The 17,211-nt window shown below is 41.7% G+C and overlaps 1 protein-coding gene across 1 annotated transcript in view; it reads right to left on the bottom strand.

Moving 5' to 3' along the window:
- ELP2 (elongator acetyltransferase complex subunit 2) overlaps positions 1–17,211 on the bottom strand; it is a 373,658-nt gene that overhangs the window by 232,713 nt on the left and 123,734 nt on the right. Inside the window, exon 10 of the mRNA XM_077492004.1 lies at positions 13,414–13,514. Coding sequence (XP_077348130.1) covers positions 13,414–13,514 — 101 coding nt within the window. The remainder of the gene's footprint in view (positions 1–13,413; positions 13,515–17,211) is intronic.

Below are 17,211 nucleotides of genomic sequence, written 5' to 3'. Positions count from 1 at the left end.
TCGCATCACCACTCCACGAATATCCAGGTGTATACGGATGGACTCGCTCAGGGGTTCCAGACAAAATAAAAAGTAGCGGCGATAAAGGACAGCCCTGCCGAGTCCCATTTGTCATGGGGAAGCCAGGCGACAAGGAGGAGGACTTCTGCACCTGGGCCGTAACTTTCGAGTATAGAACCTCTAAAACCATACGCAAGTAAGGTGGAAAACATATAAGGCCAACTCAGCCTGTCAAAAGCTTTTTGCATGTCTAAACTCAAGACAAGAGCCTGACGGGACGGTGTGTTATCCCCAGCATGCCTGCCAGGGACAAATCCCACTTGGTCCCTATTGATCAATTTAGAGATAAATCTAGAAAGTCTGGATGCAAGGATTTTTGTGAAAATTTTAGTCTAAATTTAAAAGAACTATGGGCCCGTAATTATCTGGAATGGAGGGGTCCTCACCAGGCTTAGGGATAACAGAAATATATGAGTGGGAGAATTGGGAGTGTGGGGGTTGGCCTTTGAGTAGGGAGAGGCATATGGGGGGGGGGGGGGGCAGTATGTCAAGGAAGGTTCTATAGTAAAAGTAGGGTAATCCGTCAGGGCCAGGTGGCTTATGGAATGGGAGATCTTTAATTATAATTAAGAGTTCTTCTACAATTATGGCTGTGTTTAGGCTAGCTAGGTCTGGTGAAGACAGTTTCGGAAGCTTTAGGTTGGAGAAGAAGTCCTCAAATTTTGCTTGGTTAAAATTAAAATGGTTGTCAGGGGTTAAACAGTTGTACAGTTTGAGGTAGAATTTACCAAAAATTTTGGACATCTCTTGGGTTCTGGATTCATCAGTTTGGGAAAGTAAGTCAGAGATCGAGTTGAATGGGCGTGGGCGTAGCTTGTTGACTAATATCCTATGGGGTTTATTGGAATATTCATAACATTTTTGTTTTGTCCAAAGTATGGATTTCGCTGCCCTTCCAAGCTGTACTAATTTGATTTGTTCTCTAAGGGAGGTGACCTTGCGTAGCATCAACACTGTGGGATTGCACAACAGCTGCCATTCAGCAGTCAGGGCGGCCGACAGGGACTGTAAAAGTCAATTTCTGTATTTTTTCATACTCGAGCCTTCTGCTATGCATGTGCCACGAAAAACAGCCTTGTGTGCCTCCCACAGTGTGGAAAAATCAGGAACAGACCCCACGCTAAGTTGGAAGAATTCTTTAAGGCCTGCTGCCAATTTAGTACGTGAGACCTCAGATTGTAGAAGGTAGTCATTGAGATGCCAACGACATGACCTGGTGTGTATCTGGGAGCGCACAAGATCTAGTTTGATGGTACCATGGTCGGACCATGTAATGGGGATATGTCAGACTCTGTAACATAGGGGATAAGCGGGGCAGAAATAAAGAAATGATCAAGGCAGGAATACATTTTATGGGCCATGGAATAAAATTGGGAATTGCTTAGCGAAGGGGTGTCTGCTCCTCCACGAGTCAAAAAGTTGTTGAGATCTAATACATTTGCAAAACGAATTGGCTTGGGATACAGTCTTCCTCGAGGACGTAGTATTAAGCAGAGTTTGTCTGTCTCTAGTGGGGGACATGACCAGATTGAAGTCCCCTCCAACAATCATGAAGGCTCGAGAACGGTATTGAGGGGAGTCAAAAAGTTTGTTAAAGAAGTCAATCTGGGCAGTATTGGGAGCGTATAGTTAACTAGGGTAAAGGAGGAGTACATATAATCACAATCTAGGATGAGAAACCGCCCATGAGGATCAGCACGAGTGTTTTTAACCTTAATAGGACAAGATTTCCTAATTAGGATTGCTACTCCCGCCTTGCCTGTGGAGGTGGAAAAAAATTTTGATGCAAATTTGAGCGAGCCATCTGCATGGAAATGCGTCTCTTGGATCATTATCACATCCGCACCTGAGGATCTGAACTCCTTCAGAGCCACCCATTTCTGAATGGAGCCCAGACCCTTTACATTATATGACATGATCCTTAATGCCATATGTGTGAGACTTTAATAAATGATTGTGTCGGATGTCCTCATCCTACAGAGCTGGCATATTAGCATGGACAAGAAGAAAAAAAAACGAACCTGTGTTTGATTGCCTAAGACACGACCATGTCTCAGGGGGCCCTGAACATCAGAGGCCAGGGAGGGACATATGAGGACCTCCATCAGGGGACTCTGGGGAGAGAGGGGAGGTCCGTCTGCTCTGCTTATGAGCTTGGCAGCAGCGGTAAAAGTGAGACAGAAGAGATCCTCATGAAAAAAAGGGGAAGTCAGAAAATAAACAGAAACAACTGTCAAAACGGTAATAGTGACCATAACATTAATACCCCATGGGTTGGGAGAAAATTACCCTGAGCTAAAAACGGAGTAACTTGTAAACGTGTAGTCCAGAGCACTTAACTGTGTATCTCTTGGACTATGGAGAAACAGGATAATTGTGAGCCTGAGTATAATACTTCACTCAAGGCTGAGGATAGTGGCCTAGTGATATACCAGTCCATGCTCGTTCCCACACATGGCCCAAACAGAAATTTATAGTAGTGCTGCTGCTGGTCGATCTTTCCCATGGGGTGCCCAAAGAGTTTAGCGTTCTGTCACGCTTACCTCCGGAGCCAGATGTGGCTATTGTAGCTTCCCGGAAGTCTCGGAGAGCCAACGGAGCCCAGAGCTCACTCAGAAGATGCCTACCATGTTCGAAGTCGCGCGTGCGCCCCCATCCTTTGCTTTCTGATTTCTGCAAGGACAACATTTTTTTTTTCCCTTGAACCTTGTCCTCTTGCAGCCGAGTAATTTCAAAGCTAAAAAAACGCTTTGGAAGGCTAAGTCTTTTTCTAAACTGGAAAAGATTTAAGCTACTGCTCGATTCAGGATCAATTGCAGCTCCAGACCAAAAAGAAGATCGGCAAACGGAATGCCACACAATTTACACTTGGATTCTGCATCCCAGGCCAAGTCTTCAACCATAAATGGACTAAAAAAATGAAACGAATGCAACCACCACATCTAAGGACTGGTACAGCTGTAATATATAAATGTTTTGGGTGTGGATACACTTAGTCTGACAAGTTTGTCATGTTTTTACCCATTTCTCTGACCTGATGTTTTCAAACTGCTGTTCTAAAAAACCCTTAAAGAGGAAGTAAACTCTCCCTGGTTTGTTTGTATGCATAGATAAGGCTTACCTATAGGTACTGTAAATATCTCCTAAACTTGCAGTTTAGGAGATATTTACTGTATACTGCGCTGATTAAGTCATCGACCCATGCACTCTGAAGGAATGGCCGCCTGCACCATTTCTTCAGGGCCCTGTGCCATGACCGGTGGACTTCCGCGAGCATGCGCACGAGTGACGTCATCAGGGCTCTGGCCAATCACAGTGCCAGAGCCTGTGAACACAGGAGAAACAGGGGGGTAAGATGTCAGCCGTCTAAGTAGTGTGCGGGCGCCACTGAGAGGGCTTTGTTCTAAGGTATTTCATAATGAGCTAGTATGCCATGCATACTAGCTCGTTATGCCTTTGTCTTACTTTTTTTTGGTGGTGGGGGGGGGGGGGGGGGTACAAACTCTTTAACATGACTACTACTCTTCTACACACTCAGCCTATCCAATGTGCAGCCCCGATAACATTCAATTAAAAATTCCCCAAACCCAGACAGAAAACTTGTGTCCAGGACCATAAGCTTATAAAGGAGTTATTAATGACTGGAATACAGCACTTAAACATGGCATACAGGAAATATATCACCCATCCTTCATGCTACTTCTGAAAATTAGTTACAATAGTAGTGACTATGTACAAGAACCCCAAACAAAATCTGACAGTGCAGCAAAATACATAAAATGTTTTCTTATGCTGAATTACACTGCCCACAGCATTAGAAGAATGACTAACCTTATTTGAAATCTGACAGACAGTTCATTTTGATTCTCTGCACAACTGTATTTTTATAAATCCATTCCAATGTCAAAAGAGCATTGCTTGCATGAAAGCAGAAAATACAGCTTTCAGTACTCTCACAAAGAAAGGTTTTGGAGTGGATAAACACAAACAAAACTGTATCACTATAGACCACACTGCAACTCTGCCTGGTTTCCCTTGGTCTCCCACTTTTGCAACAGATAGCCTGCAAGCAAATGGAAATTGAGTCCAACAGAAACTAAACAACTGTCCTTGTATGTTTGCTCAGACATGACTGCACAATATATTCAACCACACAGCAGACTGAAAATGGTGCATGACAATCTTTTTTGTGCAATGATGTAGATCTGGGATTTTTTTCAACGATAAAACGCTAACCCATCAAGAAATGTGTCCCGAAAGATGCAACACTGTGCCCCAAGTGCACTTACTGGACTAAAATTGCAAGGAAAGGTGTCCGCCTTCAAAGTTCTCTTTTGCTGAACTATGCAATACCGCTTCCCAAAATGCAGCAGAGGTGCTGTGCTCCTGAAAATGCCCAAAAAAACTGACAGAACCTGCAGTGATGGAACATGGGGGAGAAATGAGACACGGGTCAGCATAGGCAATTATACTAACCTATTTTATTGCAAGGACCAGGTGTATTGATTTGTAAAGAGATCTGGCAGGGTCCCTATACAAAGCTTGGATTGTGGCATGACTGGCCCTACCACAGGCGGTAGCCACAGCATTTTAAAGACTGCTGATATCTGGAATTTAACTCACCGCAGCATCTAAAAAATACGGAGAATGGAGGGTACATACCTAGCAAATCACCACTGTAAAAATCAACCATTGCTTATGAAAGATCACTAATTTTCTGTCTGATGTGCCAATGGTGGGAAACAGAATATAGTGAAGTAGCCAGCTGTCACTGTTTTGCTGTTGTCCCAGATTTTTTAAGATTTGCTCCTAGACCATATTCTCAGTTTAAAATGTAAAGAAAGTCTGATAAGCAAATCTCTATTTAATGTGGTTGTAAAGGATGAAGGTTTTTTTTTTACCTTCATGCATTCTGTGCATGAAGCTAAAAAAAACCTTCTTTGTGCTGCTCCACCCACATTACCCTGTATTACTCACCTGAGCCCCCTCTCAATCCAGTGATATGCAGTATCCTCCACTGTCCCTGGTCTCTCTCTCTCCTCATTGGCAGACAGCAGCGGGAGCCATTGGCTCCTACTGCTCTCAATCACAGTCAGCAAGCCAATGAGGAGAGAGTGAGAGGTGGGCCAAGTCGCAGCTCTTGTGTCTTAAGGGCATATAGAGAAGGTTTGGGAACGAGCAAACACCAGTGCCACCATAGCAAGCGGCTTGCTATTGGGGGTACTGGTCAAGTAAGAGGTGTCAACTGCCCCAGCGGGGGACCCGAGAAGTGGAGCATTGGGGCTACTCTGTGCAAAACCACTGCACAGAGCAAGCAAGTATAACATGTTTATAAAAAAAAAATAATAATAATAATAATAATAATACAAATCTTTAAAGTGTTACTAAATGCACAACGGTAAAATCAGTCTGTATATGCAGCATAACATGCTTGTTATACCCACTGTGAAACTTAAAGGGGTTGATCCTCTGCATTGTGTAAAAGGGCTGTTTTATCCTGTATGCACAGATCCTTCCCTCCCTGTAATGTCTAGCTTGAGAAAGTCAGCTAGCACACAGGCAATAGCCAACCTGCACATGCTCAGTTGTGTCTTTTATGCTGGAGAGAACAGTTACTTGTTCTTAGAGATAGCCAAGTCACATGATATTGGCATCACACATGTGGGAGTGTATACAGGCTGTAGTGGAAATCTCCTCCTAGTTGAACTCTCAGCACTGAAGAAACTGTGCAGTTTATCATGTAACCGTGGTATACAGAGGCAATATTTTAATGTAAAAAGAATATTTATAAGCTGTGGGCACTGTGTGTGTGTGTGTGGGCACTGTGTGTGTGTGTGTGTGTGTGTGTGTGTGTGTGTGTGTGTGTGTGTGTGTGTGTGTGTGTGTGTGTGTGTGTGTGTGTGTGTGTGTAGCAATGACATGACACTTAATGATATACAAACACCTCAAGGGTTTAGTTGTTTTCTAAATGCCTTTAAATACTTGCTCAGTATTTGTCTTTTGGCCAATCGCACAATTTTTTTTATTGACAGTATATATTTTACAGTAAAAAACAGAAATCATAAAACCCCTTTGGCAGTGACTGGGTTAACGCTAATGCAATTAAATGCTTCACCTCACAAGTTAATGGACATTACTGGTTGGAATTTCATAATGCACACAGACAGGCAGTGGGTATGTCTCATTAGCTGCTGATTTCTTCCTAGTAAAAATTTACGTTATCCAGAAACCCCCTCTGTATCAAAAGATATCCAGTATGAAGTTATTCAGGCTATAGTTTCTTGCTTTTCCACACAAAAATAAATAAATAAAATGAGCATGCCTTTTGAGTTATTATTGTGGCGTTTACCATAAAGTCATTTTTATGTGACTTGATCAAGATTTCTCTCTCTTTTTTTTTTTTTTAAATGCGAGAATCTGTAGTTCCAATCTAGGCAAAAACTTGTTTTAGTTTTGGATAGGAAAGGAAAAGGTTAGGCTCTCTGTCAAGTTTTGAATGCTGTGTCCACTTTGGGGAGATTCACTTTTATGTTTTTATTATTTAGACAAATTAAGACTAAAGCAATAAGATAGAGCAGTGCATATACATTGACAGTATGAGGATGTACTGTAGAATTGAGACAATTCTGCAAAGACCAAAATGGAGTTACAATTGCATTACAATGTCTTCACAAGGAATAGAAGCAGCAGCATTTCTCCAGGGCTCATGTAAACCATAGCAAACAAAGCTAATTGTGCCAAGAAAGGAAAAAAAAAAAAGAAAAAAAAAAAAAAGAAAATTGAAGATAAATGTAGTGTTCCAATATTTATTTCTGTTCCATTCATGCATCCAACAATGAGGTATGCATGATGTTGCAGTGAGATGGATATATGTAGGGGAAAAAAAAAAAGAAGGGAAGGAAGGGGAAAAAAAAATTAGAGGATGTGTGATGGGGCGGGGTTGGGGGATTGTGGTGACAGCGCAGCCGAGGATCCTAAAGTCATTATTTTTCCCCATTCATTTTGGAAGAGGCTGTAAGATTTTCTATTTTCAGTATTTTGTTGATTTTTATAAATCAAAAAGGGCCATCGCCAGGATTTGTAGGCTGTTTTCAATGAACAGAGGTGAATTCTTTAATCACATTAAAACAGGTTGACCATAAGTGAAGATTTGTACGTTCTCATTGCAACAATGTTTTGGTGTAAAGTTTTTTTGCTGAGCCACGACCCAGGTTTACAGATGACTACAGCACTGAATGTCTCCCAGAAAGGGCATATATCACAACTTCAAAACTATTGTGGAGCATGCCAAGTTTTGAGTGATATTTACCACACTCAGGGAACCGTGTGTAGATTTTTTGAAGGAGCAGAGACAGTTTCAACAGGTCGACAGTTTGAATCCCTGTTTTTTGAATCTGTTGGCCAATTCCCTCAGATTTTCATATGTACTGAAGCACGGAACCCTCATTAGTAGTTTGTAGTAGATTTTATAAAGAAACTCTTTATACAGAGTGAGAGAGTGAGCTATTAAGGCCTAACCTGCACATGGGTCTTCAAGCATTAGTGGGTAAGATGAGCAAGTATGAATTTTAAAAAATGTCTAAGCTGGAGTGTTGCCCTTACATTTAAGTGTGGGGGAGATTGGTTTGCGTTATAAATCAACCCCAGAGAGTGAATAAGTTAAAGTGAAACTTTCCAGTTTCTGGAAGGCATTTAAAGGATATGGAGTTTAAAGGCTAAGTTCACATTTTTCCCCTAAATTCCAGCTCCCCTATGTACCAATATAGCAGTAATGTACTTAATTTTGCAAAAATAAAAAACAGCTTTCCAATGATTCTATACCCGCTTACCTAAACCTCTTCATAGCTGTTTAAACACACTACTCGATTAGTTCTGCCTTACTTCCTGGTCAGACTTTAGGTCATGACACAGGAAGAAGTTGACCAGCTGACCTCATTAGCACATACCCTCAACTGGTCAACTCCTTCCTTATCCTGCACGTCTGTCCATTAACCCCTCTCATTTCCATCCTCCCACTGTATGTCGCCTGTACTTTAATCCATTCACCTCCTCCTTCCTCTGTGTATGACCTGTACATTTATGATGTAATGTATCTACTGCACCATTACCAAGCTCCATGTTTTAAAGGCTTCTTGAACCCAATACTAATATTTCAGTTTTGCACAGAAGCATGTAAGCTGAATCACTTTTTTTATTCCCCAAACGTGCTATGGGTGAAATTTGTACCAAGGTCTCAGATCAGGCTCAGCCAATCTGCTGCCACCATGACTGATGTGAAGGAGCAAAACCAAGAGGAGTGAAACTCTGTAGCAGTAGGGTAGGGCACAGGAATTCCAGGCATCTCTTTCCATAACTGAAATATTGTTCCAAAGTGGAAAGTCTGTTTAAAGTCAGACTGTAACAGCACACAATAGTATTCACCTCAATATTGTTTCTCCATTTCCCCAAAAATTTGGACAAAAAAAAAAAGGTAATTTTTGAGGTAGTTGGTAAAAAAAATGGCATTTTTATTTCAACAGAAAGTAAGGGAAACAGGAGTTTTTCAAAATTTTCTGTCTTTTTCCTTTGTATAGTAAAACGCAAAAACCTTTACAACAACTGAGACTGTCACTAGTTTCACAGCCTCCTTTAATGCAGTCATCACTCATCTCTGGGCTCTACCTTGATTTCGGGTCTCACGTGCCGCGCCGTGCCGCGCCCCCCCCCAAAAAAAATCTAACAAAATGTGATGGAAAAAAAATGCTCGACAATGAAACGGTGGATGGCTCCTAACCACAATATGTTCCCATCTGGGGTGGCAGGGTAGGTACAGTCATCAACCTCCTCCTAACACCCAACAGGCAGAGTAGATTCAATCTAACAAATGGTTTCACAATTAGAACGTTTGTGACACTTGTACTTTTCCCCCTTTCCTCAATACCCTTAATGGTTCTTAATGATTGTTTTTATGGATTGCTCAGACTTATAGCATGTACATTGCATGTCACTGATTGTATTATTTGTTGTCTGATATCTCTGTATCTTACTTTGAAAATCTCAATAAATCATTTGAAATAAAAACACAAAAACACAATCATCATCAAATATCACCAAAAGAAAGGCAATAAATCGCGTTGCAATCTCGGCAAACTGCTTAGCATGAAGTTGGTTAGCTACTGCCCCTTTTTTGGGCTACAAGCTTCACGCAATGTGATTAGCCAGAATCGAGGAAGAACCGCATTGCGTTTTTAGGTGCTATTAGAATGAATGAAATTCTGATTTGTCATTTTAGCAGAGCTTTTTGAATATGCAGGCTGAAGCGAACAGATTCAAAATGCCCAGGTGCGAATGCAGCCTTAGAGACAACACACCCCAATCAACTACTCCCCCAATTTTCCCTCAGGCAAGGTATAGCTTCTGTTAGAGTTCATTTGATCAAGAAGAGTAGGTAAATTACAGAGGATGCTTATGTAGTATGAAATTATATTTCTCAGTGGAATCATCAAGAAACTTATGAAGGGTACCCCACTGGCAATGTCAGAAATAAGTTTGGTCTCAGGAGATTGAGATGGTCTGCCTCAATGTGGGGACCTGGATATGGACCACACTTTTCTCCAACAATGGAGAGAGAGTTCCATCACTGGAGGCCAATGTCCCATCACCGCACCCTGTGGGTAGTATCTTCCTCAAAATTCATGCCAGACCCTTATCCACCAGGCATTCATACTGGCTGGCTAGAAAAGGAAGGGGGGGGGGAAGAAAGCATACAGCCCCTCTACTGACCCATATCAGGGATGGGAATTATTAGAATCTGGAAACCCTCTTTAGCCACTTCAATACCAGGCACTTTTGCCCCTTCCTGCCCAGGACAATTTTTAGCTTTCACCCCTTTCACATTTTGAATGACAATTGCGTGGTCATGCAACACTATAACCAAACGAAATTTTTATAATTTTCTTCAAAAAAAAAAAAAAAAAAAAGGTTTCTTGGCTTATCATAAAATTATGTTTTCTCCTTCACTGGCAGCCACTGATGGGCACTGATAGGTGGCAAGGATATGTAGCACTGATGGGCACCAATTGGCAGCACTGATAGGCAGCTGTGATGGGCACTGACAGGTGGTACTGAAGGGCAGCGCTGATGAGGTACTGTCAGGTGTTACTGTTGGGCACTGATTGGCACTGTGATGGGCACTGACCGACTTTAGTATTGTGGCACTGCTGGCAGCTGTTGGGCACTGATTGGCAGCCGATAGGTATAGCTGATGGGGGCTGTGCTGATAATCAATATGCTGATTATCAGCACTGAACCCCCACCCCGACAGGGAGAACCGCCGATCGGCTCTCCCTGTCAGCACGAACTGTGGAAAACCGAACCACCGCCCAGCCATCAATCTGCTACAGGTCGGGCGGGAAGTGGTAAACCTGTTGACCCTGTCAGAAATTTTCTCTCCCTGTATCTTCCCATGCACTGAAATGTAATCTTAAAGTAGAACCAAAGGCAAAACTTGTCAAAGCAGGAGAGCAGTTTGGGATGATAATGCTTCTCCTAGAAAACATACAGTGAATGAGTAAATAAAAAAATAAAAAAAGTAAGCTACAATAAAAAGGATTTGTGGTTCACAAGTAACATCCTTTCTTTGGAGTACATCAGGGAACACAAAGCATTTAACCCATTACAATAGGGTTATGCTGCCCCCTTTAGGTGATTGGACGCTGGCTAAAGAGATAGGAAGTACCCTCCTAGGCACAACCCCTCCCCGTTCAGAAAGGTTGCAGCAAAGTTTGGTAGCAAGCCATATACCAAAAATGATGGAGGGGTGTGATCCCTGTGTCCCATGTGAACTGCAAGAAAACAGGTAAACTAGAAATCTCTTTTTTCTTTATTTACATTGCAAGATACAGAGCAGCATCTTCATATTAATTATAATAGGGATGTCCCAAAGCACTGAATATGAGGGGAGGGCAATGCGGCAAACAAGCCAACAGGCCCCAAACTAAACCAAAACAGGTTGAAACCTCACAGAGCAGCCTGCAAAACATGCCGACAAAAGGCAGCATCCTCTAACATTCATCAGCGTCTCCCCCATTTCTCAAGACTCTGGCAACTGTAGCCATAAAAGCCAGTGACTTTAAAGAAGGGTGGAAGATTAGACATTGCGATAGAAGGTTGGACAGACTCAAAAGGATCCAAGGGCTACTATGTTTACAATATCAGAGTACCACTTTCTCCTGGGCCAAGCCAGGGTGATCAGAGTCACCGAAATACCCGTCACTCAAATTCTGAAAAGCAGACAAGCTACAGTGGCAGAAAGGAAAAAAAAAATGGGAAAAACCGGCCTCACTGTGTCAGCAGAGCATCCACCACAAACACTTGTGAATCACTGGTCATGAAGACAAACTGCTGCAGCTTTGCATTGAACCTGGATGCAAGAAGATCCACATCCTGGATGCCTGACTGTCGACAGAGTTCGTTGAACATCCTTTACCTTATTTTTTGCCACTGTCCAATCACCTGAAGATGGCAGCAGAACTCTATTATAATGGATAGAACGATAAAGACATTTTTGTTCTTGGGTTTATATACATTTTAAATGCTGACTATAGTAAGTTGTATATGCAGTCCCTGTGCATAGGCTCATGGCACAAGACTAGACCTCCTAGCTGCTGAATAAGGTTCATCTGTCACCACTTAAGCCCGGAAGAATTTACCCCCTTTCTGACCAGAGCACTTTTTGCAATTCGGCACTGCGCTGCTTTAACTGACAACTGCGCGGTCATGTCACTTCCAAACAAAATTTAGTTTTTTTCCCCACAAATTTTCTTTTGGTGGCATTTGATCACCTTTGCGGTTTTTATTTTTTGCGATATAAACAAAAAAATAGTGGCAATTTTGAAAAAAAAAAAAAAACATGCATTATTTTTTACTTTTTGCTATAATAAATATCCCCCAAAAAAATATATTAAAAAAAAAACATTTTTTTTCCTCAGCTTAGGCCGATACATATTCTTCTACATATTCTACAAAAAAAAATTGCAATAAACGTTTATTGATTGGTTTGCGCAAAAGTTATAGTAATGGCGGCGATCAGTGATTTTTATCGTGACTGCGACATTATGGGGGACACGTCGGACAATTTTGACACATTTTTGGAACCATTGGCATTAATACAGCGATCAATGCAAAAAAAAATTGCATTGATTACTGTAAAAATGTCACTGGCAGTGAAGGAGTTAAGCGTGTCCTAGGGAATGATTCTAACTGGGGGGGGGGGGGGGGTTGGCTGTGTGTGACACGTCACCGATCAGCGCTCCCGGAGCTCTGAACAGTGACAGTGTCATTAGGCAGAACAGGGAGATGCTTGTTTACATTAGCATCTCCCCGTTCTTCCTCACCGTGAGACGATCGCGGGTATCCCCGTGGACATCGGGTTTGCGGGACCCACGATCACGGTAACGGAACTCCCAGCGGGCATGCGTGCGACTGCAAGCCGCCTCTTAAAGGGCTATGTACAGGTACTTTAATCTGCCTGTACGTTCCCGTCTGCCGCAGTATACCTGCGTGAGACGGTTGGGAAGCGGTTAAAGGATAAGTGCACCCTAACACTAAAATTTTTACATCCACAGGCATTGCCGATCTAACACTAATCTATCTAGCCCTGTAAAGAAAAAAACAGTATACATACATTTTTTGAAGCCGACCCGACCCAATACCACGCTGAGCTGTCAGCTGTGGCTTCGCTGTGGAAGCGGGTGCAGAGGACACGTCCGACAAAGAAAGACCCATAGTAAGTCTATGGGTGACATCACTCCATTTATTTCACAATTGTCAGCTGTGTCCTCTGCAGAGCTTCAGACCGGATCATCTTCAAAAAAGGTATGTATACTGATTTCTTCATTATAGGGCTAGATAGGTTAGATCATGGATGTCTGTAGATGTAGCGATGTTAGTGTTAGGATGGACTTATCCTTTAAACTCATCCTATTTGCTTGCATCAAAATGCATTCAAACGCATTCATGCATACAGGAGGCACACTTTAAAAAGCTAATTTAAGCCATATTCAGCAGTGTGAGAGATGTCTGCCTGTAATAAACTGAACCAACAGAAGTTAGGCACAAACAAAAGCTTCAATCTAAAACACAGTTAAAAGGCATAAATTTACAGTTTACTCTGCCAAAACTAGCCATCGACTGGTAGTTTTGCTTAGTACAATTCTAAAAAATAGGGCAATAAATAAATATATATTTACCATACAAAAAATAGCTAACAGTTAAAAAAGCCCATTTGAATTAGGAATGTAGCACTGCATCAAAATGCCAAGGTATATGATAGAGGTTATTACAATAAGACATAAATACATCTATACCACAAACCTGTTCTAGCCATACTCCAGACTCCTCATCTGGTTCCCACAGGATCATGGTTTTATCCATCGATGCTGATAACAGGCTCATTGGCTGTACTATGCTGCCACCTGCAGGAAAAGTATACAACACTGCTGTAATACACTTTTTAAACATTTTAAAAGACACAGAAGAAGAGTTTAAAATCACTATTTACATATGTCAATTCTGCCTACATTAGTATATAGAACTTAGAAAAAAAACACGAATTTTCTAGAGTAATTTTTATCATATCTTTTAGGCCTCATGCACACTGCATGTTTTTACAGCTGCTGTTTTTGGCTTTAGATGTTTTTTTTCTGCAGTCAAACTCTCCAGCATATTATCATATCATATTATTATGAAGTGTCTATGCACACATAGGCAGTGGTTATCAGCAGTTTTTGGCAGGGGTGTTTTCTGGCTGGAAAAAAGCCCCCAGAACTAGTGGGTTTTAAGAGTTTTCAGCTGTAAAAACACCAACGCTGATAAAAGCTGAAAAACCTGGCTATTTATCAGCGTTGCTTTTATGGGAGTATAGTTTTGCTAAAAAATAAAAATAAAAATAAAAAATAAAATAAAACCTACAACTAAAAAAAAATGCTGAAAAAGAATTCTACAGCTAATGCTACTGGTTTTTAGAACATACAGTGTGCATGAGACCTTAAAGTGGAAGTCCATGCTAAAAATAGGATTTTTATAACAGCTTACCTGAAAAATCCTTTTCTTTGAAGTACATCACAGCACACAGAGCCATAGTCGTTACTATGTGGGTTATAGACCACCTTGAGGTGATGGACACTGGCACGCCTTAAGACAAAAAGTGCACTCCCTATATAACCCCTCCCACTACTGGGAGTACCTCAGTTTTGTAACCAAGCAATACACGTGTATACCAAAGAAGGGAGGGACCATTGTGTCCCGTGATGTACTTCAAAGAAAAGGATTTTAAGCTGTTATAAAAATCCTATTTTCTTATCGTACATCACGTGACACCAAGCCATAGTAGTTACTATGTGGGCTGTCCCATAGCAATGCAAACTGAAGGGAGGGAGACAACAAAAGTAGGGCACCAAGAGACAAGACAACTTATACTGCAGCCTGCAGTACACTGTGCCCAGGCGATATTCTCATGACCTTTTTCCATCTACTTGATAGAAACTAGTAAATGTATGCACTCAAGACCAAGTTGCGGCCTTGCAGATCGGAGCCATGGAGGCTTGGTGATGCACTGCCCAAGAAGCACCAACAGCCCTGGTGGAGTGCGCTTTAATATGAAAAGGAGGAATTTTCTTCTTTAAACCATAAGCTTCAACAATCACTTGACGAATCAATTTAGAAATAGTAGATTTCAATGCTGCCTATTCTCTTTTAGGACCGTCTGGAAACGCAAACAAAACATCTGTTTTACGAATCTGAGCGGTCACTTTCAAATAGACCTTGACCGCTCTTCACCACATCAAGAGAATGTAGTGACCGCTCTTCCAAAGAACGAGGTTCTGGAAAAAACGATATCCTTCGGTAGGAATTTAGGATGAGGCCGCAATACAACCTTATTCTTATGAATAATCAAATATGTCTCTTTACAAGAAAGAGCAGCCAAGTCTGATACTCTTCGTGCAGAAGATATGGCAACCAAGAAAAGTATTTTCCTCGTCAAGAAGACCAAGGGAATATCTCATATTGGCTCAAAAGGCTGTTTTTGTAATGCCGACAGGACTAAATTTAAGTCCCAAGGGTTCAAGGATGGCCTAACTGAAAGATTAATCCGCGTTACCCCCTGAATAAGTACTGCAATCTCCTTGATGGTTTTAAGGAGTATTTCTCCAGGTTGAGAATCCAACCTAGGTAGCAGACTGCGGTGACCAAACGTTGATTTAAGCGTGTTAATAACTGATCTATCAAGAGTAGATCATCCAAGTAGGCTAGTATCGGTATACATACAAATACTGCTGACTTTTAATAATCGGACACTTACCTGTCCCAGGGTCCAGTGATGCGGGGGAACAAAGCTCCCCCTCTTTCCCCGCTCTGCTCACGGCGCCGTCATTTGTACTGTGGGTACCCAGCTGTGGCTTCACAGCTGGGCACCCACCACTGTGCATGCACGAGTGGCACAGAGCGCTGTGATACGCCGCACACGTGACAGGTCCCAGATGACTGTGCGGCGGGAGGGGAAGTGATGTCACCAGCCCGGGCAAGGAAGAAGGCAGACTATGAGGGACCCCCTAGCAACAGGTATTTAGGAGGTGAGTAAAAAAAACTAAAAATAAAAAATTCCCCAATTTTTTATTTTTTTTTAAAGATTTTTAAACACTTTTTTAATTTTTGGTGGCAACACCACTTTAACCTGACTACAGGAGGAGACAGGACCCTTGTTAACACTTGAGGTGCAGTAGCTAGACCGAAAAGCAGAGCTACAAACTGAAAATGAAGATTTTCTATTTCGAAGCGCAGAAATTTCTGGTGAGTGGGGAAAATTGGCACATGGAAATAAGCATTCTTGATGTCGATTGACGAAAAAAAAAAATTCCCCCTTGTATGATGGAGACTACTGATCGGATTGACTCCATGCAAAAGGAATGGATATTCAAAAACTGGTTTAGATCTTTGAGATCTAAAATGGGTCTGACATACTTGTTTGGTTTTTGAACCGTGAAAAGGTTTGAATAAAAACCTAATCCTTGCTCTTCCAAGGGGACCACTGATCTCACTCTGAGATAAGAGATAAACCAAAGCTAGAAAGAGAGACTTCTTTATCACTGGATCTCTGGGAATGTTTAATCTGAGAAAACAAGGAGACGGGAGCTCTCAGAACTCTAGTTTGTAACCTAGAGAAATTGAAGAAGCCAGACCCTTGAAAACTGTAGAAGTCTTCCCCCCACTCAAACGAGCGGGGGCATCCCTTCATAAGGAGGCTTTAGTATTTCGTTTTGTGGGGTTCCTCCCCCAGGCCCTCTTTTGGCCCTGGGACTGATCTTGAGGTTTACCTCTTGAACCTGACAGTGGAGGCCATCGTGACTGCCTGGAGGCCGATGCCCCTGTCACCGGAGAAGAAGCACATTTAACCACTTTCAGACTGGACCATTTTGCTGGCTAAAGACCAGACCACTTTTTGCGATTCGGCACTGCGTCGCTTTAACCACTTCAGCCCCGGACCAATTTTCAACCTAAGGACCAGAGGTCTTTTTACAATTTCGCACTGCACTGCTTTAACTGGTAATTGTGCGGTCATGCAATGTTGTACCCAAACGAAATTTGCGTCCTTTTCTTCCCACAAATAGAGCTTTCTTTTGATGGTATTTGATTGCCTCTGTGATTTTTATTTTTTGCGTTATAAATGGAAAAAGACCGAAAATTTTGACAAAAAAATATATTTTCTACTTTTTATTATAAGAAAAATCGAATAAACTCAATTTTAGTCATACATTTAGGGCAAAATTTATTCAGCCACATGTCTTTAGTAAAAAAAAATGCCAATAAGCGTATATTTATTGGTTTGCGCAAAAGTTATAGCATCTACAAACTAGAGTACATTTTCTGGAATTTACACAGCTTTTAATTTATGACTGCCCATCTCATTTCTTGAGGTGCTAAAATGACAGGGCAGTACAACCCCCCCCCCCCAAATTACCCCATTTTGGAAAGTAGACACCCCAAGGAAATTGCTGAGGGGCATGTTGAGCCCATTGAATATTTTTTTTTGTCCCAAGTGATTGAATAACACAAAAAAAAAAAAAGTTTACAAAAAGTTGTCACTAAATGATATATTGCTCACACATGCCATAG

The sequence above is a fragment of the Lithobates pipiens genome, unplaced genomic scaffold (genome assembly GCF_037356315.1).
Source record: "Lithobates pipiens isolate NorthernLeopardFrog02 unplaced genomic scaffold, aLitPip1_a1.2 Scaffold_19, whole genome shotgun sequence".
Taxonomy (NCBI): Eukaryota; Metazoa; Chordata; class Amphibia; order Anura; family Ranidae; genus Lithobates; species Lithobates pipiens.
This window is presented reverse-complemented; position numbering and strand designations above follow the sequence as displayed.